Source organism: Alosa alosa, chromosome 3, assembly GCF_017589495.1.
Source record: "Alosa alosa isolate M-15738 ecotype Scorff River chromosome 3, AALO_Geno_1.1, whole genome shotgun sequence".
Lineage (NCBI taxonomy): Eukaryota > Metazoa > Chordata > Actinopteri > Clupeiformes > Clupeidae > Alosa > Alosa alosa.
Window position 1 is genome coordinate 22,511,749 of NC_063191.1, and position 27,188 is coordinate 22,538,936.

Here is a 27,188-nt window from a genome sequence, read left to right on the forward strand (position 1 = left end):
AGCAGCTCACACTATATAAGCTACACACATCTGCTCAATTATGGGGGAGGGAGGACACAGCAAAACAAATGCCACTGTCAAAGGACATTGGGTTGTACATTTGATGATAGCAGAGTTGATTATGTAAGTGTCTCTCTAGGGCCTATATATGCATTAATATGGACACTGTGTCTGGTCTTAACATGGTGAATACCTGTCAGTTTCAAGACTTGGGGGTTGCAATAAAACCGTAATGGGATTTCAACGCACAGAAAAGGAGTTTATTGCCCCATCCTCTGATGTCCCAGGGGCAATTGTCAAAGAAGAGGAGTAAACACATGAATGGACCGCTTCATCATCTTCCTGTATGTTTATATTATCTATGCCAATTTTACAAACATCAATTCACAGAAATGTTTTTAATATATTTATAGCGAACCTCACCAAACGAAATCCAGTTTCCTCTTAATACTAGACTGTACAAATGCGGCTGTCATATGTGGGCTGATGTAAAATTGGACAGCTGAGTCCAAGGTCTGGCACAGCCAGTTGTAACACTCGCTCAGTAAGGGCCATGTGAGGAGCAGCTCACACAACAGAGAGAGGGCATTCTGAATGCAAACGGGACTTCACAAAGGCTCTGGACTGAGGAAAATGTATTGATATTGCCATTCCACTGCAAGGCCATAGACTTCAACTACTACAATTACTTTGCGGGGCTGGAACCATTTTTTCTACACATAGAATGATTTTTATTTGGAATAGTGCAAGGTCTTTGGTTGGGTTTATGAGACATTTATTGTCTCTCCTTTTTAATAATCCTTAGGGCTCGGGAAAGGACAACAAATGGAACAGAGTATGCACTCAGATTCTCCATCTCTCCTTCTTTTTTATTTTGTGTTCTTTCTTTCTCACTCTCTCTCCCTCCCTCTTTCCTTCTTTCACTCTCTGTCAATCTCAGGGTTGAGCAAAACACAGAAAACAAAAAACTCTCCAGTCAGAATGACTGGCGTTAAGATGCTTAACAAACCCTTGCATGTCTGGCAACAGGGATGAGTCGCTAAACTGCTACCTGTGCCATTTCCTGTCCACATTGGTGGCACGGCCCGTTAATCAATTAGCGCTCTCAGCGAAGGTCCATCTGGACTGAAGGGGGGGGGGGGACCCATATCCGGACAGCATTTGGGCGGGGCTGGACACAAGACCAGAGGATGGCGTTGCCATTCTCCAAGCGCGGCGTACCTCAACTCGCCACCATGCGCTCATCCCCTCTCAGGCTTCCTCCCACCAGAGAGAGTAATCAATCTGGGCCAAATTGATCCTCCCCTCCAAACACCTGGTGCAGAGAGAGCCTGGGCCCCGTTCAAGGCTCTAACCCGCCATATTTCAGCCCCCCCCCTTCATTCCATCACTCATTTCATCATCTGTCTGCTTGGCAAGCAGCAGTTTAAGAGGGCTTAATTGCTTTACAAGAGTATTTGTAATTGGAAACTGATATGCGTTGTCTTAACAGCGTTTTGAACAAATCACGGGATAAGTTTGTGGAGCAGCTCAGTTCCCGTCACTCGAGTGCCTGCAAAGGATTTTCTTCGGTGCTTCTCAGAACTCCAAGTTTGGGCAGCTGTAACAATATGCCTGTCTGTATGCTCTGGCTGTAGCTGAGGTTAAGTTGATACATCAAACACTTCCAGTGCGGGGACCTGCCTCAACCCATCAGGCAGCGGTTAGCGGAGCAATGAGCTAACAAGAGTCTGGCTCACCTATGCGCCTCTGCACTCAACACTGGCCTGCAGCTCGGCTGGGCTCAGCTCCTGGACGCCGCGAGCCAAGCCAAGAACATCACCCGTCTCTCCAACTAATCAAGCCCAACACAAACGAACACATTCCCTGGCCCTCGGCCATGCCTCCTGGGCTGTTTACATTGCCTGGTCCGAGGGGCTGAGTTTATGCAGCCCTGCGCCGGATCCAGCGATAATTACTGCAGAATAATATCTGTCTGTCTACACTTTCAGGCGAGTCTGGGTATCCAAAGTTTATGTTGTACACCGATGCAAAAATGCAAATACATTAACTGCACATGAGAGTGGAGACTGAAAGAATGTGTTTAATGACAGAGGTTCATACATAGTTCATGTATGCCATCTCTATGGATGTGTGGTAACATGATACATGAAGCCAAATGTACAGGTGAAGATGGAGTGAGAGATATTGGCCAGTCTTTCCCTTTAGGTCTGACTGAGAACTGGAAACAGTACTCTTGAACTGTTAACATGAGATAGAGAAAACCCCCATACTGTACGCACACATGCCATTCACACACAGGGCTGTGCATCAGGACACACATGCACATACTGTACACACAATAGAGTTGCATTGAATACAAACATGTGCATGTACACTAGGCCATGCTAGAACACACACAACCCCCCTGCATTAGAATCAGCCCTGTGGACCAGCCCTCTGAGTCAGCGTTACGGACATTGGCAAATAGCAGCTCTCCGACAGTCTGTGTCCACAGGTCGTTCAATCGGCGATCTCTTTGTAAACTGGCCACAGAATTAGCCGACCTAATCTACTCTTCCTGTACATTAACATGAAGCAAAATCAATTGTGCAACAAAAGGTCCACGCTACCAGAGGATACAATTAATCTTGGTGTCTGGCCAATCGAAGATCTTGTCCACATCGAGGTGCATGCTCTGCCAAGAGGCTCACACAAAAACACTTTTGTTGTGTATTTTCTGTGTGCACCAATAGAGCACTGGAAAACAGGCTCTGATGAGGCAACATAAATTAAAAATAGATAACCACACTAATGTTACATAATCACATTACGACAAATAAATAGCACATACCGTAAGTGACAGTGAAGGAGATATAGATGGATAAGCAGTATTGCTGGCCTGGGCCTAGCGCAGGGGATCCCAACCTTTTTTGGCAGGTGACCCTGTTTTGATGTCACAAAATGCTGACGACCCACAATCATTCAATCACAAGATGTTGTGAGAGAGAGCGCATCTCATCTCTGCTGTAACATCCAGTTGAGAGCGTGATTTTTCCCCAAATGTCCTATAGCAAGCTAATTTGTTTGTTTGACTAACTCGCCTGGTTGTTTTGCTACTTTGTTTGCAACTTTGATAAAGCAGCGTTATTACCCATGATAATCTCATGTGGAATGTCTAAGATTATTTTTACATAGCTAGATTGTAATGAAGGATCTGATTAGTTACTTAACTTAGATGTTATGGGGCTATTCTTTTTTTTAAATTTAATGTATATATGTATTTTTATGTACAGTAATGTACTGGTCAATTCAATTGACTCAATTGTAAGATACCGAGTATCTCAGCCGACTCCATTTGAATGTCAGGCGACCCCAAGATTAGGAAATGATGGCCTAGCGGCTCTGCAGTGAGTCAGTGTTAACAAAGACAGAACACATGGTTCCAGGTCCAGCCAGGGAATGTGTGCACTCACCGGTCCAGTGCAGGTCAGAGACTCATCCTCGGACATCTCACACTGAGGGTCACACTCCAAACACACCGAGCCATTAGCAAACTCACGCACATCCCTGTTAGAGAGAGATGGACACAGTGAGGAAAGAGAAAGTGAGGCATATAGATGGTTTTCTGAAGGCTTACATTTTACATCTGAATCTATGTGCTGTGTACGTTTGTAAAAAAGGGTGCATGCAGCAGACTGGTGGATACAATGGATTGCTTTCATAGTACATAAAGACATTTGTACAACAAATCAATACCACTCCAAGACAACCTACAGTGTAGAAGGCAAGGCAGTGCTAAATGTGAGCACAGAAAAAAGCTTGTTTGTGTGTCTGTATGGATTACTGAGGCCAGAGGACGTATGTATTTCTTTCTCATCATTGACATATCATATAATGCCTTGTGCAGCAGATGTGGCCAGATGATTCATTCTGTTGGTTTTGTGTGTATGCCTCCCAAGCTGTTAGAGGCTCAGATGTGAGCCAAAGCTTAGAATTCCCAATCAGCATTAGGTCTGACTCTTAAAAAGATAATGGAACTTTAAAAGTACATATAGAGATACCAAGATACAAAGTATCTCTATGGATCCATTTATCCGCACACACACACACACACACACACACACACACACACACACACACACACACACACACACACACACACACACACACACACACACACACATTGGTTCAACAGCCATAGCTGTGTATAAATTCCGTGACTGAGCTGTAGCAGGCCCACTGGGGACCAGACGGAAACATTCCCTCCTTCTGCGTTCCTCTTCCAGTGGCCGCAGGGTCCTAAAGAAGTCCTCCACGGGCCCCTGACAGCACACGGCAGACACAATTAAGATGGACCAGGAGTGAAACCGGCTGCCCTTCACAGGTGATCAGCCTGCCTATTTATCAGCCAAATCCGTGGGGAAGACACACACAACAACTAAGCTTGAAGAAATCCACTGCCACAGAGATCCCAGCTAAGCCATCCAGCAGAGGGGATTATCAAACCGGGCACATTCGTTTGTAGTGGTGCGTGGCGTTAGATACTGATGCTGGTCCGACCCATGAGGATCCCACCGCCAGGTTTAGGGGAGGAATCTATACGAGCTCTGCAGAGGAGATTAGGCCTGGGCCATATGAAGAGAGCCGGCACCCCCTCACCCCCCAATAAAAGAGGGAGCTGACTCAAATGGAGAGAAAAATTAAATTAGAATTAATTATGCTTTATCTGGACGGCACAATGCATGCTGGGTGGCCCGGGGGGATGCCTTTGTGGGGCTATGTTATCGTTTAAAGGGTTTATTCAATCCGGGCATGTAGGCTTAGACTTCAGACAGCCTGTAGGGGATTGCTGCCTAATATCTCAGCTGGGCTTTGTTTTAGCTGCACTTCAACTGGGCTCACAAGAGGAAAAATACTGAAATAAATCAAATTCAAAATATTCAAAACATTATACCTTACTGTATCACTAAGACTAGTCCCTTGAGTAGATGACTCCCTATTTAATTCTTATGACCACACCTGACTCATTGTAAATGCCTTACCAGAGAGCTCAAACTGATCCCATGTCCCTAAGGGATCTCCTCCTGTGACCTTTCTAGCTGAACAGTTTCCTTTCTAAAGGGCTTTCAACTCCAGCTCTGTGTTCTTCAGCCCCTTCCATATATGTATGAATGAGTGCACTGTGTAGTCAGCAGGTTAGCATGCCTTTCAGTCACAGTGAGGGTAACACTACATAGCTCCCAGTGAACACACATACATATACACACACACACACATGCACACACACACACACACACACACACACACACACACACACACACACACACACACACACACACACACACACTCTGGCTTAAAGTCACTGGGGGGTGAGGGGGGTGAGGGGGTGGGTGACTGGGCAGAACGCCCTTGGTGCCATGCTCTGTCACGGACAGCGACGCGGGGAGACTGGCCAGCGCCATACCTCTCCAGGCCCACCTCCCGCTTCTCCACTAGGAAGGACTGGCCCAGCCGCTTGGGCGCGGAGCCTGAGACTCTGCAAGGGAACACAGCCACACAGGGGGACTTTGGGGACATCAGAATGAACACAGCAACAGCTTGAGGGGAATCCTGGAATAATCTGTAGTAATCTTGATTACTGTTATTAGTCTTAAATATTTATGAATAGAGAGAAGTCTTTCTTCTCTCCAGGTGATCCTCATGTTTAATAATATTAAAAGAACTGTCTCTTAGTAATCCAGTGAATAACTTCCGTTAGAAGTTTTGCACTCGATTTGATATGAGAGAACTGTATGACTGTGTTGAAGGACTCATTACTGTAGGTTGTCTATAACAACAATCTGAAAGCTGAAATACATCTGAAACATTCATTACAAATTCCTCAAAGCTCCACACCGGCTTCATCAATATCGCCTGAAAATAAACAAGGACAAACAACACAACAGCATAGTTAATGGACTTGTACACAGACACACACACACACACACACACACACACACACACACACACACACACACACACACACACACACACACACATACAACTCTTTCTATGCTCACATTTAGCACTGCCTTGGCTTCTACACTGCAGTTGTTCTTCAAAGCTGTGTTTCTGTGCACACTGCTTGTGAGAGCATCACCACACCTGGCTTCAGAGGCCAGTGCTAAATGAAATGTGAATGAAGGGTGGAGGTCGCCTCTGAATCTGAATCAACCTTACACATTAAATTCCTCAATGCAGCCACACACACACAAAATTCCACAGCTGAGACAAAAAAAAAAAAACCCACAAAAACAACATACCCCTGATGTCTCCCCATGAACTTTATTATTTGATGAAGTGAGGTACATTTCAGACCTGTATAGCTCAAACTAAATCACACTGAAGCTAACCCAGAAAACATATGACTTTGAACTTTTCTGTCCGTCTTTTTTTCTGGCTCTTGGAAGCCAAAGTTTGTGTTTGTCTTGCTCAGCTCTGATTTTATAAACAACTGTATGAAACACACAACCCTCCAGATAGAACACACATTCAAAAAGGTTCATGTACGTCACATGTTCTGTATTTTTAAGGCATACAAGGCAAACCTACACACAAAAAACACAAAACATATTTTTCCAAAATCTAGTTGTTGTTGTTATGTAGTGTATAAATATGGCAGTGGAGATGAGCTCACCCGCCGTAGAGGTTGCAGGACTCCACACAGGTGTGTCCTCTGCTGAAGTAGCGGCAGGACAGACACTGGTTGGGCCCCGGGCCCCAGCACCCAGCATCTGAGCACAGCGGGTCACACACCATGCGCCTATTGGCTGCGAAGGAAACACACAGGAGTTGGGCAACTTTCAGATCAGTCTAATAATGTACTTATGTCTATGTAATAACATGTGTTATGTCTATGTAATAACAAGTGCAACATTACTAGCCCTGGTTTTTGTTACACTTACAATAACATGTTGAGCTATCTGCTTGTCATCACATTAGACTAGTATAATTAGTTGTGGTGTAAATTGCATGTATTTTTCTACTGCATACTGCAACATCAAATGACTGGCAAATGTGTCACAATATGGCAATCAAAAGCACATACAACAAAAGAACTGATACACATCTATAGGCTTTACGTCAAAGCGAAAGGCTGCCCATGGTTGGACATAAAAATGTGAGTTATTGCATGTAATCCATCTGTGCTGAAGCTGGGTCCCTTTCACCTTGAGATATCCTTGTGCAAGTGATTCAGAGCCTTTTGTCAGCTGCTGATTGAGTACAATGTATACCATCTGGAATCGGCATTACCAGTCCAGCCATGCGCAGCGCATGCTTTTAGAGAGGCCTGGCCATATTAACTCCCCTATTTGAATCCAAACTGCTGATGCCAGTGCAGGGGAGGACAGAGTGGTGCACACACACACACACACACACACACACACACACACACACACACACACACACACTGTGATGGAGCTCAGAGACGCACCAGCTGTGAGCAGGAGCTTTCAACAAAAAAAGAAAGAAAAAAAAATCAAGAAAAATAGTGCTGACGCCACAGTGACAGGGCAGAGACACCGATCTCTGGGTTTACACCTGCAAACACAATCGTCTCCCACTCAATGGAAATCCCTGTACCTGGGCATCAGACAGAGCTGTCCAACGGCTATATTACTTATTCAGCTTACACACAATATTTGAGTTGAGCTGGGGCTATTATATTGCAGGACATGGATGGGAAAAACTGATGCGCTAGCACAAAGCCTCATCAGCTCTGCATGCACGGTGTGATATGGGATTGACCAACTTCTGCCAAATCAAATTTTCAGTAAAACTATTATACACTAATGCTTTCAATGGTCCCTATAAAATGGCATATATATTGAAAATCACAGTTGGCTCAGTGGGCTCTCTGGCTCTTTTACAGAAAATATTATAAAAATCATTTGCAAGATTGGAGGAGTGCTGTGGGTCAGTTGGGGCGAATTTTTTCTTCAGTGTGGCGGGTTTGCCCCTGCCAAAGCCGCTGTTGGCAGGTTTACAGAGGGTAACAGGCTGTCTGCTACGGCCCGCGTTCTTAAGGAAGTAACCTCTGGATATGATCTGGCACCTCGCTGGGAGGGGCTTAGAGTTACACTTCACTGGTGAGGCTTTGACCAGATATGAGTGAGAGGCCGTCGGCACAGATTTTGGAGTCACTAGAAAGCTTCCAATGAAAAGGAAATCCTACAGTTGGCTTAAAACACCCCCTGTGATAAAGGGAGCTGGCCATGAAAGCTGTGCCTTTCTTTGGAGACAAAAGCAGCCCTGTTCCGGTTCCAGGGCTGACTTTGTGTTTAGCGCCGTAGGTAACCGGAGGGGAGTGTGGGTGGGGGGGGTGGTGGGAGTGGGAATCTGTTTTTTAGCCCTGCTGTATCACAGAAGGATCAAAAAGATGCCAATATCAAAGTTGTGACCTCACTGAAAAACACACAGTTTGGAGTGTGTCTGTCTCCCGGGAGACAGGAAGCAGCCTCGGGGACTTGACGAGTCCTCTACACAAGCAGATGTTGCCAAGAGACATAAACAATTGTTGCATTACAATGTTAAAAGATAAGAGAGGGAGAGAATGAGAGAGCGAGAGAGAGAGAGAGAGAGAGAGAGAGAGAGAGAGAGAGAGAGAGAGAGAGAGAGAGAGAGAGAGAGATAGAGAGAGAACAATCTGGGAAAGAGATAGGGGCAATAAGGAATTCAGTTTCCCAGATTCTAAATGATTATTTCCCTGTAAAGGGAGATGGAGAGAGAAGACAAATTCCCTACGGTGACATGAGTTTTCACTGGAAAATAATTCCAGAAATGTCAAAAAAGACCTCAGGCAGACCCTCTAATTTACATGGTTCACTAGTTGATCTGATTGCTTACATTTTTCAGTGAGTAATTGGATTGATGGTGTTTACATCAATGCTCCATTTGGTGTGCTTAGCTCAAACTTTTATTACATTGATATCTGGCTGCATGAAGAGCCTGATGTGAAAGAGATTGTTAGCAAATAGGCACTTATAGAGAAGGAAGGGTAGAGGATTGTGGTGTTGTGTGTGGTGCAGAAGGAAGTGATGATCTTCACACCAGAGTAAACCAGAGTAAACCTCATTACTTTTTTTTTTCTTTCTTTCTTTCTTTCTTTTCTTTTTCTTTCTGTCTGTCTCTCTCGGTTTCTGTCTTCTCCCCCTCTCCCTCACCTTCTGGCCTCTTCTGCTGTGGAGGAGTCCTGCTCTCCCCAGTCCCCCGCCAGGCCCAGTCAGGTGCAGTGACCCCGGGCTGAGGGACTCGGCCAGGCAAGGAGATCTGAGTCACGCTCGCTCGCTCTCCTCCGCCCGTCCTGGAGTGTTCAAAGTGGGCCCATCCCGGCCACTTAGCCCTCAGGAGCACTAAAGCACACTAACGTGGAGAGTCCAGCCCCCACATGTACTCAGGGAATGAAGTGACACTGACCAGCACAAGCAATCAGAAGTTGAGTACTGTCTGAAAAACATACGCAGTGATCTTTCTGTTTCTGGCTAGTTGCCATATCACAGGGGGGTGGGGGGACTGTACTCACTGCATTCTCTGGGGTCGCGGTTGTTGCGGACGAGGACCTTCTGTGTGTTGGTGCGGAAAAGGCTGGTCCAGTTGACCGTGTTGTAGTAGCAAAGCTGGCTGTTGTTGGTCACGTAGACATTGCCGGCACTGATCTCACGTAGCGACTGGAGCCGGAGGGAGGAGATCCACTGCTGCTTCAGCACCAGCAGAGAGATGCCACTGCAACACAGAGAAGAGATGGAGAGAGAGAGAGAGAGAGAGAGAGAGAGAGAGATGGAGGACAAGTGAGCTACAGTTGCAAGGAAAACCATATAATACAGATGGAGAGGTGAAAGAGACTGAGGATCATTCAAATGGATGAGGGGAGCATAGATGAAAGGAGAGAGAGCGAGGGAGGGAGGGAGCGAGGGAGGGAGGGAGGGAGGGAGCGAGGGAGGGAGGGAGGGAGGGAGGGAGCGAGGGATCGAGGGAGGGAGAGGCAGGTAAAAGGTAGTGGAATGAAGAGAAAAATTATAGAGTGGAAATTTGAGATGGAGAGGATGACAGAGTGCAAACAATGGAATGCCTGAACAAAAGAGGAGGATTATCTGCCTGTGCGATGGTAGCTATTGCTATTGCTGTTGCTGTTGCTATTGCTGTTGCATCTTTAAGAAGCATAATTCCAATGGAGCTTCCTCTCAGACATGTTTAGATGCTGTGATGGCTTAATGCTGAGCGGTGATGGTTGGGGTATTCATCAGAGGAGGCCTGAAGGGTAACTCATCAGATTCGGGCTCTCGTGAAGGTTGGACTGTTTTATTCCACTATTTCTAACTCTCTCTTTCTCTTTTCCTCTCTGTCTCTCTCATCCCTGTTCTTTGGTCCCTGGAACTGGATAGCACCAGAGGCATCAGCCACACCGTCTATCCTAAATACTGCACTGTACGTGTGCAAACGGCAGTAGGGCAAACGGCAGTAGGTAGACCATGCAAAAAAAAAAAAAATCTGATGCCTCCACCCACGCTCCACCGCCCCAACCCCACCCCCAGTGCCCAGTGTGCAGGCAGACTATAATTGCAGTTTCATGATTCAATGTGGTGCAGGAGACCTGGCTCCGTGTGTAAACAGCAGTAGGTCGCCTATACCAATTCAACCCACTCACAGTAAAGTGGACATGCTGACTGGGGGAGACTGAAGTGAAAGTGAAAGGGTTCTCCTCGGAAATGAACTTTCTTTTTTTTTTCAGTATTTATTTATTTATTTGTTTTGAGTTTATTTTGTTATTCTCAGTCTGGTTCTGGTAGCTCACCTAATTATGTTGATACAGTAAAAAGAACAAACAGTATTTAGGAAATAAAAAGATGTTTTGTTAATTACTTTATTTTTCTAAAATGGGATTTTTTTTTAATGCCAAAAAATAAGCACAAAGCCCGGCAGGTTCAGTGTGATTGATAAAATGATAAAATGGCTATTATAGTTATTAAAGTAATGTTCTCTTCCATAAGTGAAATGAAGTAGAAAAGTCAATTAGTACAAGCAAAAGCCTAAACATCTCTCTCTTCTGCAATAAACCAATAACCAGATCAATGTAGCTAATTAAAGTGGAAATAGGCAGCCTGTCTGGAAAGAGAACAAAGCCATCGCTGTCAGCATTTCCAACTGTGGGAACTGAGAATAGAGATAGTCAAGAGCTGTACCAACTTTCAAGCACTATGGGCAGTGTCTGGCATATGAAACATACAGTAAGCTCTCAATCTCAACTGGTGTTTTTGCACTATAGTGCTATACTAGTCAGCCCTCTGTCTTCAGAAAACATAATGTTGCCAAGTGATACTTTTTTATATATATATATATTTTTGGGCTTTTTGTGCCTTTAATTTTGATAGGACAGTAGAGAATGACAGGAAGTGAGTGGGAGAGAGAGTCGGGGTGGGATCCGGAAAGGGCCACGGGGCAGGAATCGAACCCGGGTCGCCGGCGTACGGTGCAGGTGCCCCAGCCAGTTGCGCCACAGCTGGGGCCCAAGTGATACTTTTTTATAGTCACCCACACATGACCCAACGTTTACCCCTTTTGTCCTTGATTTTATGTTTGTTTAATGTCTGCCATTCCTGTACACTGGCTGATGTCATGACAACTGCATGTGATTTCAACTGTAATTTCCAAGTTCAGTGAACACCAGCTACAAGGTCATAATCTACAGTAAGTGTTGTTCTGCACAGAGTTCCTTGGTCTGAGGTGAGACAGTGTGCTAGGTCATGGATGCCTGAGAAACATTACCTGTAAAGGGATCTGCCACCAATGGTTGCCAAGTTGGAGAACACACTGAGATCGGTCATGTTCTCTGGCCAAGACTGGATGTTCAGGAACCCTGTGGGCAGAACCGGATCATTAGCAAATCAGCTTCCTCAAAGCTGGATATTCCTTCCTAGACTTTTCTAAACGTTTTAGTTTGATGTCAGTATATGGTCCTAGATGTACACCTGAAAGCACACCTCCCAATCACAAAAAAATAAGGCTGAGAACATGAATAGTTTTATGAGTGTGCCTTCTGAGAGACAGATATAGACTGCTTTTCTTATCGCTGAGCTGAATTCTATTTAGCATATTCTGCATCCAATGCTGTTTATTTAATTCAGAGTGATAAATGAATATCTGAATACATGGCCAGGCCTCGTTGAGGGACTTTAATGATACATTTCTAAATTAAATATTTACAGAAGGTTGGGAGCAACCCTGTGTGTGCGAGTTTGCAAGGGACAAATTGAGCAGAGTAATAGAGAGAAATAGTGTGAAGTGGAAAGGTAGACTGAGAGGAGAGAAGGAGAGAGGGAGGGAGGGAGAGAGAGAGAGACAGAGAGAAAGAAAGACTGTGAGAAAAGGAGAACGAGAGAGACAAAATGGGGTGGAAGTGGGACAAGGAGAACATAAATTACTCAAATTACTTTAACATTGAAAACCCCAGACGGTGCATATTTTCAAGGATAAATTCAGTTGTACAACTGATATTTGATTGCCTTTAAACAAATTCATTACTTTGGGGAGGACATGGTAGGACATGAAGTGGGCTTGTGCTAATGGAAAGAGAGAGGCTAATATGGTTGTGAATCTCCTCAGCATCCACAATGACTTCTCATGCCATGCTAGTCTGCCAATCTAAACAGTGAACAGGTCAAAGTATGTGTGCTGTGCACTACTTAATTAAAGGAATGCACCTGATTGAACAGCCACACAACCCAGTACAAACATTAAAACAGAGAGTTTTGACAGTGTAATCTAAGAGTAGATTTGATCTAAGAGTTTTTTTGATACAAATAAACAATACAAAATATAATGTTAAGAACAAACCAAATTAATATTGAATCGCTGTGATATTACAGTCCCTTTACACAAAGCCCATTACCATGTCTTTACACTATGATATAACTATATATCATAAATATAATTGGTCAGTGCTCTGGTAACAGCAGGGAATTTAACTAACTATGGCGGTAGTCTCTGGAGTTCAAATAAGAAAACAAAAGGCTGTGTTTCTTCCCTCTGTCTGCCCCATGCTGTATCGTTTGGAAGACAGAGACGGATTTGTTTGCTTCCTGTCTCACTGAAGTGCCGTTAATATGGCACCCACTGACGATAATTGCCTTAATGACAACACTGCAGCAATGGGACATTTTCTTGCATGGATGGGAGCTACAGTACATGTTGGAAGATGGCAAGCTGACATTGTTGCTCTCTGTTCAGTCACAGAGAAACAATTATCTCCATCTAGCTAACTATACTATTAGCTAACTAGTCCCTGCTGAACATTTGTTTGCTGCGGACATACAACTGCCTAAATAGCATAGTGGGCTTGAGCACACTTACAATATTGGAATTAAAGGGCATTACTCTGAGCCATTATATGATTCTATTGTGTCATTCTAACATTTTTTTAGTCTTTTTGGATAGATAGATTCAGTTGGGTGTAAACATTCAAAATCACAAAATCATACGGTTAGACACTGACATGAATAAACAAACACACACACACACACACACACACACACACAAACCAAAAGCAGACAAGAGCATATTTGGGCACGGCAGAGAGACCAGAGCAGAGCCCCAGTGGGGTTGAAGGGAGGTCTACATGAAATGGGAGCCCCGTCTAGAAGAGAGCGTCTCTGGGTTCACTGAGTGCCATTACATGTGCATCCAAGTGAAAGACAAATCACTGAGTGAGGCACTTCACTTGGGCTCTGGGGCAAAAGGTTGAGTGCTAAAACGATACCAATTGTACTCAAAACCATGTGTCCAAGGCTCCCGTTACAGCGGCTCACTGTCAACATGTACAGAAATACTGCCTGCGGGCAAATTAAATAGCATTTGCGCTGTCATGAGCAAGTGTGTGTGTGTGTGTGTGTGTGTGTGTGTGTGTGTGTGTGTGTGTGTGTGTGTGTGTGTGTGTGTGTGCATGTGTATGTGTGTGTGTGTGTTTGTGTGTGTGTGTGTGTGTGTGCCCCATCAGCCCTCCCTCCGGTCTCCCTTTGTCCCTCAGAGCTGGGTCACAGAGTGCTGGTGACACCTCGACAGGGGGGTGTCAACTTCCTGTCAAGAGACAGAGCCTCTACGGTCCGTCACGTGACACGGCATGACATGACGTACATGTAATGTGACGGGTGGTATGCATGATTGGCTGTGAACCCTCCACCCCCACCACCACAATCATATCACACACACACACACACTCACACACACCTCTGCTCTAGACCTGATCTGGATCCTCTCTGCCTCTTTGGAGTTAAAAGCATGGCTGAAGGTGGGAGCACAAAGGCTGACTCCCAGCAGGATGCACTATGCTATGGGCGGAGGGACCCTGATCATATATTCATTAAAGGCAGGCCTGTCAGTCTTGTCTGTGTGGTCCCTGGTGGTATGTAGAGAACACATAGGCTTTCCCTATTTCTTTATTGCCTTGCCAAGTTCCATATTCTCTTGAGTTTTCATGGTTGAGAAGATTCCAACACGACTACACAGAGATCAGTCTGAGTATTCTGAATCTTATACACTGTGAATCCCTGTTGTACAGGAAGACAGGTTTTATTTACTATGTGTGCATGAGATATACACTGACATGATGCAATTTTGATGCAATTATAAATGGAGGTGTGTTAAAAAGTAGCTTGTCGAGGGTCTTAGGGTTTGGCACAAATGGCAGAAGTCAGGCAGAAATGGCGTGAATGATGATATTTATTTTTCCATCACCAAAAGTATGAGTCCTCCAGTGCAAAATTATAGGGAAAAAATAATGCAACGAAAAGAAAAAGAAAATAGAAACAAAAATACTTGATAAATGAAACAAGAAGGCTATGGCTATATTCAGCCAGAAATAATAGCACTAGATTTCACAACACTAGGCTTTTAGTCTTAGTAAGGTTTTACACAATACCTTGAGCTATAAGCAACTGCAAGCAGTTCTGTTCCTTGAGAGACCCCCTCCCAAATGACTCAACCAACTTTATGCATTGGCAAAACCCACACCTAATTGGTAACTACCATTAGTCTATACACAGGCAGGGGTGATTACTCATAATATCATAAATTCACATCAAACACAGCCCCAGGAAATCACTGGCCATAGCGACGGTAAGAAGTTGTACTTTTGCAACCTCCAATACACAATACTCCAAAACACCGTACTGTACAACACTCACATATCTTCTCAGTACATTTGTACAGGCTTTGCAGTTTCTAAATCAATGCTTATTTTACCGTAACAAAACTGAGTTTTGCTGTGAATGAATGAAATAGAAGTGAATGCGTGGGAAAATGTTTGGTGTGATTCAACGTCATGTATGCATCCATCGGCTAAACACACACAAACTCAACCTAACGCAACATAGTCCATGGCAATGAATATGAATAGTTTGAACACAAGTTCGTTGTTTAAAAGTACCACAAGTTTAAGTTTGGTGCGGCCATTATATGGTCACGTGAGGACGTGCAGATAGCCGTGGCGTCACAAGGTGATACAAATGATTTACAAGCGATGCTGATGGTGGAAGGTGATACCCAAAACAAATTCGCATTTTTAAATTTGACACTGCTTGTCAAACTAAATCTCTATTTTAGTTCAGTGTAGCGAACTAAAGCCACACGGCAAGCCATCCCACTACTAACACAGTCACCCCACTACTGACACAGTTACCCTACTACTGACACAGTCACCCCACTATACTGACACAGTTACCCCACTATACTGACACAGTCACCCCACTACTGACACAGTCACCCCACTATACTGACACAGTCACCCCACTATACTGACGCAGTCACCCCACTACTGACACAGTCACCCCACTACTGACGCAGTCACCCCACTACTGATGCAGTCACCCTACTATACTGACACAGTCACCCCACTACTGACACAGTTACCCCACTATTGACAGTCACCCCACTGCTGACGCAGTCACCCTACTACTGACAGTAGGGATCGACCGATATGTTTTTTAGGGCCGATACCGATATCATTACCAAAACAGGAGGCCGATAACCGATATATAAAACCGATATGTCAGTTGTCAAAAAGGGGGGTAGATGGTAAAGGCGATATGCTGCAAAAATTTAATTCAAAAGCATTTAATTATGCAAACTTTTCTTTCTTTTTTTGATACACAATTGTCTATCAACTTGCATCACTTGCAAGTGTAAATCCTGTGTATCATGTTAATCCAAGAGCTGAGTGATAGCAATTATTTTCATAGAGTAGGCCTACACAATGGGCTATGTGCTTGTTAAGGGACCTAGGATGCTTTATCGTGTGTGTGAGTGCACGAGAGAGGTTGAGGAAGAGGTGCATGCGTGATGGCAAGTGTTACGGTTGAATAGTTTAACAAAACAGTTTTCAAATAGTTCTTAGGGTATTTAAGCATGCAATTTGTGTCCATGTGTAGGCTAGCTACACTTTTGAGAGCCTAAAAGGCACGTTAATAGCCAGCTCAGGACGCGATTTAGTTCAGGTCGGATTAAATTACGGTTGGCCCTGGGTGCATGTAGTCTTTTCTGACAGTCCGTTTCAAAAAAGGAGGACTTTTTGACGTTCGCTATCGCATAATTTAGGACTTGTCTGTACTATGTCCGCCGAGGTGTCCCGTTATTTACAATTAACGAACGAGGCGGAGGCAGAGAACTCCCGACGCGCAGCACCCGAGTTTGTAGGCTAACAAGTAAACAGCATCAGTAACGTGCATCAATCGGGATTTCGCTAAATGAAGGAAGTGGGTGCTTAGATAGATAGATAGATAGATAGATAGATACTTTATTGATCCCCGAGGGGAAATTCAGGGGGGTCTCAGTAGCATACAGACATCACACACAACATGCACTTACAGCAGAAATGGTAAATATAAGTATAATTATAAACATATAACCAAACTCCACTGTACAATAGAGACAGTAGGAGATAAGAAAAGCTAACAAAACTAAATACTACATACTATATAAATAAATGTAAAAAATCCAGTGTGCTTGAGGGTGATCAAGCATGAGACGCTTGTAGTGACAGGGCCTGTAGTTCTGTGTGCATGGTGAGGTGCTCAAGAGAGTGAGTGTCATTGTGAAGGTGCAAAAAGTAGTCCAACAGTAGTCCTTTAGTTATGTGTGCATGGTAAAGTGCTCAAGAGAGTGAGTGTCATGGTGAAGGTGCAAAAAGTAGTCCAACATTAGTCCAACAGTGCAACAGTGCAATAATAAGGTCTAGAGACCAGCATAAATAATAATTACTTATTGATCCGGATCAAAGAGACAATAGCTTACAAAGTGGTGTTTTTGTAACTTCAGTGTAGATGATTGTGATTCATTGCAACTTCAGCAATGTAGGCTACCTTCCTTACCTTCGGAAAATAGCTCCTTACAGCTGAAGCCCAGTCTACAGTCTGCCTCAGTGAGAATCCTAAACTTTGTCTGTGTTCAGCCTTCGATCCTGATTGGCTGCATTCGTGCTAACTAACAAATCAGACGGTGTAGTGGGCGGGACAATGCTCTTGACCACAGAGTAGCAAATGCAGGGGGTGAGATCGGCTTTACATTAGCGTTTCATTCTTTATCCATTTCAATATCGGCTTATCGGTGGAAAAAATGACCGATACCGATTATTATAAAAATGCTAAATATCGGCCCTAATAATCGGCCAGGCCCATAATTGGTCGACCCCTAACTGACAGTCACCCATCTATACTGACACAGTCAGCCCACTATACTGACACAGTCACCCCACTACTGACACAGTCACCCCACTTACTGTATCACTCCATCACATTCAGCATTTCTGAATCCCAAACACTTAAATTAAGAGGCCCATCATGGTATCCAGTCTCCATTTGAACACATGCAGTTTGGCATTTACAGATTTACTTTGTTAAACGCACATGCCCATGGAAATGTGAGACAATAGAGAATTCACACACAACTGAGAGAGTATACAGTATATTCCACACACCTGGAATGCTTTTCACACACAACTGAGAGAGTATATATTCCACACCTGGAATGCTTTTCACAAACAACTGAGAGAGTATACATTCCACACCTGGAATGCTTTTCACAAACAACTGAGAGAGTATACAATATATTCCACACCTGGAATGCTTTTCACAAACAACTGAGAGAGTATACATTCCACACACCTGGAATGCTTTTCACACACAACTGTGAGAGTATATATTGCACACCTGGAATGCTTTTCACACACAACTGAGAGAGTATATATTCCACACCTGGAATGCTTTTCACACACAACTGAGAGAGTATATATTCCACACCTGGAATGCTTTTCACAAACAACTGAGAGAGTATATATTCCACACCTGGAATGCTTTTCACAAACAACTGAGAGAGTATACATTCCACACCTGGAATGCTTTTCACAAACAACTGAGAGAGTATACAGTATATTCCACACCTGGAATGCTTTTCACAAACAACTGAGAGAGTATACATTCCACACCTGGAATGCTTTTCACAAACAACTGAGAGAGTATACAGTATATTCCACACCTGGAATGCTTTTCACAAACAACTGAGAGAGTATACATTCCACACACCTGGAATGCTTTTCACACACAACTGTGAGAGTATATATTGCACACCTGGAATGCTTTTTCTAAAACCTTTCCCATCTTACCTGTGATCTCCCTGACAGTTCGGAATACGCTGAGCTTCTCTGGATCCAGAGGCTTGATGTTATGATAAGAGTCCCTGTAGAGAGGGAAAGAGAGGGTTTATGACAGCAATATGAAGATACACAGACACACTGGGCTAAGCGAAGCTACTGGGAGGTTTTTTAATGGCATATTGAGATAGAGAGAAAGAGAGAGCATTACTGGTGTTAAGATTTTATTTGGCGTCTCACCTGAGGAACCACATCTTTTAATCACACAGTCACTGCATTGCTTCAAAGTGTAATTTGAATGAATTTCGCTCTATATTAGATTGGAAGTGAGAACGAAATGAGCGTGAATGTGTGGAATGCGTGGGAAATTTGAATGAATTTCGCCCTATATTAGATTGGAAGTCTTCCCTTTCAAATAAAAAAAACTCATATGCTCAGGGTTGTGCACAATCTTGACTTGTCCACTCTGTCTGCAGCTAACTGAACAGTACAGTATGAAAGTCCCCTGACTTTCTGACCTGCATCAGTGTGTGTGTGATGCTTCTATATGTCTTTCTATATTGGATAACTATGACTGATAGCTGTGTGTACTGGTATATATGTGTGTGTTTGTTTTGTGTGTGTGTGTGTGTGTGTGTGTGTGTGTGTGCATTTGAGGCATCTGCCTGCACATAAATCAGCTTTAGTAGGGAACAGAGGCCCCGGGACCTTGGGACTTTACTGGGGGGCAGGAGGTGGTGCCGGGGTCAAGCAACGGTGGCCTGAGGTGGAATGAGTTCCTCACACTCTGCACACCAACATGGACACAGAGAGACAGACAGAGACGGAGAGCGAGAGCGAGCGAGGGATCAGAGAGGGGGATAAGGAGCGAGCATCACAGTCCAAATTAGCCAGCTTCCCCCTCTGGGGAGACCTCTGAGGCTGCGCTGGTGGGACAGGGACCCCAGGCTAGAGGCTCCATGGGGTAAAGTGCCGCTTCAGCAATGTGCACGGAGGCTCTTTCAAGTGCAGATGCTTTATTTCATGTATTTATGAGGAGATAGCCCATGTGTCTTTGAGTTGCTGTGAGATATTCTGCTCTAGGGAATGGTGTCAGAGATTCACTCTCATTTCTACAGGCACTGCATTTCTTTCATATACAAAAAAACAACAGAATTGTAAAATATATGATGAATACCATTGTTTACAGTAAAGCTAGCAGCAAACTTTAAGAACTGTATGTAAACATTGTTATTCTTTGTGGTACAATATCTTACAAACAGTTTGCCCATGATTAATGTAGGTGTGAATGACCTCTGTGACAGCATTATTTGGGCGACCTGTGCAGTGGTGCTTTGACTTACCCCTTGATACCAGTGATGAGGAACACCAGGTTGCCGTTAATCTTAGTGCAATTGATAAAGCGGTCAATGTTGCTAGAGTCCACAGTCTGAGCAGTCTGCAGGCTGGCTGTGCCAATGCCATCACATGCTGAAACAAGCAACACACACACACACACACACACACACACACACACACACACACACACACAAACATTGTGGATGACCCCTGTGCACTGAGCTAGAGAAGTATAGACAACTCCAAGTCTCTGAGGCATCTCTGGGAGAGGTCCCTCTACAACACTGAAGAACAAATACAAGAGGAACCAGCATACTGAGTATGTATTTCTATATCATGAAAGGGAAAGTGGATAAAAGGAAGAGAGAGAGCTAGAGAGAGATAGAGAGAGAGCGAGAGAGAGAGAGAGAGATACCTTTGGGGCAGATGCTGGTACAAGGAATACACTTTTTGACCCGATTCTCCTCCACTTCTGTCTTACTGCTTGGACAGGCTCGGACACATGAGCTGTGGTCCACCACGAAGTTATCTGGAAAAGAACACATTGATGTGCATAGTTTGTTCTGACATGAAAACATAAATGTGCAGTTCAACCATTCTAGTATTCACGACACATCTATTCCACCTCGAGTTCCACATAGAATGTACAATCCAACTTCAATAATAACAGAGCAACATCCTTGAGAATGCACTGTATGCCCACGAATGCCTGCCACTCCCAGGATTTGTAAAACAGGTTTGTACTACAGGTTTGTCTGTGTGTTCATCTCACCAAGGCAAGATACACCTCATTCATCTAAACAACACTCCAGCAGTGCTTCTGATTAACGCCTGAGAACCTGTGAAGGCGATTTCTCCGCTGTCCTTGGAAATTGTTCTGAGGCAATGCAGGAAACTGAAACCGGAGACGTGAGACACAAGAATTCTGTTTATTAGGAATCAGTGCGACACCCCAGCTTTGAATGGTAAATAAAATGTAAAGACTGTAATAGATTGTGTGGGAATGGAGGATTGATGTCAGGTTGAGGTTTAGTTGTTTCTCTGGCTGCCTGGTGTTCAAGTGAGAGGGAAGTGGAACTCACTACAGCTGCCATTCTAAATGACTAGTCCTGACAGAGCAGAAAACATATACTCACACACACACACACACACACACACACACACACACACACACACAGTCTTTCTCTCTCTCTCCTTCTTCCTCCCTGTCTCTCTCTGTCTATCTCTCCATCTTTCATCCTCCACCTCAAAGTGTCACAGACCCCAGTGGAAGGCCTCAGCAGAGATCTCTGTGCACACCCCCCACTTCAAAGCCAAACGAAGGCCTCCATTCACAAAAAAACTCTACTAATTACACCTCCCCCCTCCCCTCCCTCTCTCTATCTATCCTCTCCCCCTCCCTCTCTTCTCTCTCTCTCTTTCTCTCTCTCCTCTCCCCCTCTCTCTCTCCTCTCTCTCCTCTCTCTCTTCTGCCCCATCAGTCCTCATGCCCTGCGGCTGAATTGGCATGTTGAGCAGGAGAAATCCACACAGCGCCTTGAAATCAGTACAAAACACCCACTCATCTCAACTATTTAAGACAGAGAAAGAGAGAGAGAGAGAGAGAGAGAGAGAGAGAAAGAGAGAGAGAACGGAAGTAGGAGAAAGGCGGGGAGAGTGTACTACTCAGTATCAGCGGAGAATAACGTAAGATTTAAAAGATAAAAGGATTCAGATAACTCAAGGAAGCTTGCTTTGCATTGCGGTGGTACAGCCCAGGCAGGGGCTGTGTAAATACTGCATGGGAGTCTGATGAGCGGGCGGCGCACGGAGAGTTCAGGAGGTGAGGTCCTGGCTGCTTTGGAAAGAGACTGAGAAAGACCCACTTACAGTTCCAAATGAGAGGTCAAGGACAATGTCCACACACACGTCTGAGGGAGTACATTTACACATGGCCCCGCTAGCAGAGTTAAACTTAGCTACCAATGAATATCAGCACATGTTTGTATATAAGTAGTAAATGTTTTGCTTCACTAAAAGCATTACTTTACTTGCAGAACCTGTCAAGGCTGTGGTTTTGTGGTTTAACAAATATTAACTACTTGTAATTTGGGTATATTGGGAGTGAACACTCAAATTGTAGTTGCATTATGTATGTATCTCTGTCTGTGTGTGTGTGTGTTTGTGTGTGTGTGTGTGTGTGTGTGTGTGTGTGTGTGTGTGTGTGTGTGTGTGTGTGTGTGTGTGTGTGTGTGTGTGTGTGTGTGTGGGTGGGTGCAGAGAGGTGCTCTTACGTGGGCACTTTTTGACGCAGAAGGCTCCATACGTGTACTTGGCGGCTGGGTTCTGCTCCAGCTGGAAGGAGTTTGGGTTATAGACCAGAGGCTGAGGGCACTGGGTCACACATGCTCCGCTGTCATTGAAATTAGTACAGGCCTGCAAGGACAACACACAACACCTCAGGTGCCAGCAGAACACAAGCTCCATCTCCCATAGAGCACTATGATGGGTCAGAGTGGGCACTGTTTGGATGTCACGACTTTTGAGATGTACAAGTATATGCAGCACATGTTTGATGCGTTGTGCCCATTGAATCCTGAAGTCTAAATTCAATTTAGAGCCATTAATCCAAAACGTTGTCAAAATAGGAGCAGTGTATTCTAATTAAAATGACTGACAGGCATGGCTTTAATGAGTGCAACCTACAATGCAAGAAGCACAAAAAGTCATGATGAATTGTCATCACAGTCCACGATTTTAGCAAATATAATGTTTTCAAAGACTGACTGCACTGATGAGAACCGTATCAAGCAGGAGACTGCATACGCCTTGATTCATTTTAAGATGGTATTATGGGAGAAAATTCGATTTTAATGGTATCGCCAGAACAGCGAGAATATTCCATAGACAAAGAATATTTGTCAAAACCCTCAGACAGCTAGAGCATTTTCAAAGGAAAGACGTCACAGTCAAATAAAAGGTCAAATGGGAGATAAGGGAAATGAGAGTGGTTCAGTCATTCAGAGCACCTTAACAATAATATTTCTCAGTAGAAAGTTGTTATGGCGTATACAGGTGACATGGTGGACATATCTGGGTTAGAAAGACAGACAGAAAGAGGGAGAGTTGAGTGAGAGAGAGAGAGAGAGAGACGAAGAGAGAGAGAGAGAGAGAGAGAGAGAGAGTGGGGTGTGCCCAAGGGGGACCTACAAAGCAGTCGGTGTCCTTTGGTCCTGAGCAGCCTCCAGCACACTCCCGATGGCAGCAGTTACTCACATAGGGGCCGAAGCAGCGGCCATCGCACTGCTCAGCACAGAGCGTCTTGGTCACTGTATGAGAGAGAGGGAGAAGAAACAGACAGATCAATCCTGTCCTCCCAAAGAGAGAGAGAGAGAGAGAGAGAGAGAGAGAGAGACAAAGCCAGGGTACACAAAACCATATTCATCTGCAGACATCTTGTGAAAAGCTACAAAAGAAACGGTGAGTTGAGCTCCAGTCGCTGGGGCGGTTTCAAGCACGCCTCTGTCTGCACACTGTGCATGGGCTTTGGTCTGCTGCCCCCTCTGTAGCTCCAGCCCACTGCCAGAACCAAGCTGAGATCTCTATCACCTGATGGCGATTCTCTCTCTGCATCTCTCTCTCTCTCTCTCTCTCCCTCTCTCTCTCTCTCACCACTGGGTATCTTCTCAACAAACTCCCACCATATGGCTGGTGGTACGTGACTGTCTTGTTGCTGTCAGGCTTGGCTAGAGTGAATACATGGCGTCTTACAAGTACTGGAAGGACAGTTTCTGCCGAAGGAAGGTAACTCTAGGATGGAGGTAGTCCGGGGGAGGGAAGTTAACTCTAGGATGGAGGTAGTCCGGGGGAGGCCTGATAGGGACCTGTTGCTTGGCTTTATAAATCTCCATACCTTCCCAGGTAAAAGAGGCAGGGAGGACATTTGTGTGTAGATGTCTAACACAAGCACTGTATATAGTATATTCTATGGTAGCTCAAGCAAGACACTTTATTTGAAATCATGTTTCATATACTGTACTTAGACTTTTTACATTTTTTTCCTTTCTTTCATTCATTCCTCGATCTCTTTTCTCATTATCTCTCAGCAGTTCCTGCTCCTGTGCTGGGAGGGAGTGGAGGGGATGGGGCTGGGCGATGGTGCTGGGCGATGGATCCAGCATTGGGCATTCAGGCAAAGCGCAGTTCTGTCAGGGTGACAGATTCGGGGCCGATGCCTAGTGCCGCTCGCTTGCCTCGCCTCGGTGTCGCTAACGCAACATCAGCGCATTCCATTACAGCACATGGAAACAAAATGGCCTATTTACAAAAAAAGTCACTTTATTTCAAACAAATGACCTCATCAGGAGAGAAACCGCGGGTTGATCTATTTGCTATTAAACATCCACTCAAAAAATAGCAGCATGCTGTAGAAATCAAAAGTAATCAATCTGATAAAGTATACTGAACACCTTAAATTTGAACCAGGGGCCGACAGGGACATCAATTACCAGAGTGGGAGTTACATTAACATTTCTGTGGGTGTTTTTATGGTACATGGGGCCGCGTGCTCCATCTTCCACAGTCGTGGGGAGGTGGGGCAACTCTCCTTCCTGTCTCTACCCACTGAGGCCCCCTCGCTCAGGCAATCTATTTGATTTCTGTGCACCTCCACCACACACTATTGAGCTATGAAGACCTGCCAGTTTTCACTGCAGGGCTCTTTCTGAAAAAATAGACTGAGGTGCACTTTGCTTTCTTGGTTGTTTTGAAGGAGAAGAGCAAAAAGAAGGACATTTTAGGTAGTAGACTCAGGGCTGACCACGGTCTTCCCTTAGGGAGAGACAAGGAGGCGTCAAGGCTGAAACGGTGGCAAACAGACGGGGCTTATCTAACTGAAGTGACACGTGCTGTCTTTGGGACCGGGGCCCGAGTGACTAATTTCAGACTATCTAAATGAGATCGGGCAACACGGCAAGCAGGCGGACACCGGGGACAAGCGCAACAAAGAAAGATGGAGTGCGGGACAAAACTAAAACTGTGGGTCAAAACTTAGGTGAAGGGGAATAATTATGTTCGTTGATGGAGTAAAGTTGCAGCGAGAGACAGAGAGAGATGAGGCGAAAGAGAGAGAGAGAGAGAGTGTCAAAGGAGTTGGTAGGAGAGGTAGAGATGGAGAGAGGGATGGGCGTCAGGAAGAGTGATTGGAGAAGTGTGTAAGTATTTTTAAGAGTGCTCGTCCCAGCCATATGGGTGGAGGGACAGATGAAATGACAGAAACATCTGCTGAGCACTGAGGGGAGCCTGCAGCTTGATTAATGACGAGTTTGATTAATTAGGGATGGTGTGCTCCCCATCCCAAACACGTTTAGCTCGCAAAACTAAACCAGTGCCTCCGATACGTGTTGTGGAAGAAAAAAAAAAAACCTTCTCATGATTTTTATAAGAGCGCATAAAATGAACTTCATCAGCTAATAATGTGGTGCGCCCTTCCCTCTCCAGAGGATGTCAAAGGGCCTAACAGCCTAGTGAAACAGCACGCACACACACAAACACACACACACACTCACAGTGAGTCTGCTGATCAGCCTCACTTAAAAGCCTGCTGGTTGTGGTTTTTATGCCACACTTATGGCAGTTACAGCTCAACTAAAAGCTGTGCTTGCTAGACTCTCAATGGACACAGGGAGGGAGAGTCTGTTTGAAGTGCAGGTAAATGGTGTTAACCGGATTGAAGTAATGCTCCAGAACTCGGAGAACAGAGCACACAAGGGAAACAGGCTCGTACTTAATTGTAGAGGAGAGGTCCTGCTGCTTGACAAGGAGGGAAGAGATGGCATCCGAGACAAAAGCAGTAGAAATATAGATTACAAATGCGCACACACACACACACACACACACACACACATGAATAACTCCATTAAGAGGGGTTGTATGAGAGAGTAAATCTCCACCAAAACTCAGGCTTGAGTGCCAAACTGGCCCTAACCACCTCTATTTTCGGAAATGTTTCAACAAAGCACCCCACACGTTTTTGCATGGCATGATGTGGTTCATGGCATAATGTGGTTCATGGCATAATGTGGTTTATGGCATGATGTGGTTCATGGGATGATGTGGTTTGTGACATGATGTGGTTCATGGTTGTAATGGCACTTACGGGTCTGGCACTGGTCCTCTTTTGGTCCCCAGCAACGGCCGTAACAGGAAGAATGACACCTAGGGCCTGAAACAGACAACAGCACAATCGTACATGGCATAGTGTTCTATATCAGACTTCTAACACATACAGGACACAACACACGCGGATGGCATTCTGAGTCTGAGCTTAGTGGGATGTCTTGGTATTTTCACACACTGGTGATCCTGTAAAGCACTGAGAGGAATCTGAGAGACAGACAGCCTCCGGGTTGCAAAAAAGAGGAGTCCTGAGCGTCTCTCCGACTGGTTGGCTTTCATTTCATGCTTTTTCTCTTTTCTCTTCCAGCCCAAAGCTAATAGACTGGTGGGTAATTGCAGAGTGAACACAAATGAGTGTTGTCCTCTGTCCCTGCTCCACTTCACTTAAGAGTAATTACTCAGCTGGCCGACTCTCCTGGTGCGGGCCTCTCCATCCTTTGCTCCATTCCACTTTTGGCTGCCCACTCCCTCTTCATGTGCCCTCCCTCCCCCCTTCTCCACGTCCTGCTCTTGGCCACCTGGACGCATGTTGGAGCAGGCCTGACCACCACACTCACAAGCACGTGGTTGGGCACAAAAGATGTCCAGCGTTTACTCATGTTGCGCATTGACCTGCCCGTCACTCCATATGGAATTCATTACGCCGCTCTGAGAGGGTTGCAATGCATGTCATGTACTTACTGAGCACACTAATGTCAAGCACTCTGCTGAAGGACAACCAGAAAAGAGCCATGATCATCACTAAAAATGACTCCAGTGGACAGTGGCAATACACCTGATGCTAGCAGCTCATAAACATAAGTGATCCTGTGCTCATTCTGTACACCAGTGAAGGTCTTGGTAACACTTAACTTGGATAGTCAGCCCACATCAACGACTTTGTGATTAGTAGATAGGTGGAGGGTGGCGCATCAGGCCAAAACACAACATGACATGATAAAACACAACATCAACATCAGTTGAGGGCTGCAACTTCACTTTTTAAATGACAATATCCTGGCCGGGCTACTGTTGTCAGTGATAATGTTGTCAAGTATTT

General features: G+C 44.8%; 1 protein-coding gene across 3 annotated transcripts in view; it reads right to left on the reverse strand.

Moving 5' to 3' along the window:
- Positions 1 to 27,188, reverse strand: part of LOC125291878 (receptor tyrosine-protein kinase erbB-4-like) — a 232,664-nt gene that overhangs the window by 43,210 nt on the left and 162,266 nt on the right. For all 3 annotated transcript variants that reach the window (XM_048238834.1, XM_048238835.1, XM_048238833.1), the window contains exons 5-14: positions 26,130 to 26,195; positions 23,183 to 23,301; positions 22,267 to 22,408; positions 20,409 to 20,522; positions 19,999 to 20,125; positions 18,668 to 18,741; positions 11,785 to 11,875; positions 9,545 to 9,744; positions 6,659 to 6,791; positions 3,456 to 3,549 (exon numbers count right to left, since the gene is read on the reverse strand). In XM_048238834.1, the coding sequence (XP_048094791.1) occupies positions 3,456 to 3,549; positions 6,659 to 6,791; positions 9,545 to 9,744; positions 11,785 to 11,875; positions 18,668 to 18,741; positions 19,999 to 20,125; positions 20,409 to 20,522; positions 22,267 to 22,408; positions 23,183 to 23,301; positions 26,130 to 26,195 (1,160 nt within the window). The remainder of the gene's footprint in view (positions 1 to 3,455; positions 3,550 to 6,658; positions 6,792 to 9,544; positions 9,745 to 11,784; positions 11,876 to 18,667; positions 18,742 to 19,998; positions 20,126 to 20,408; positions 20,523 to 22,266; positions 22,409 to 23,182; positions 23,302 to 26,129; positions 26,196 to 27,188) is intronic.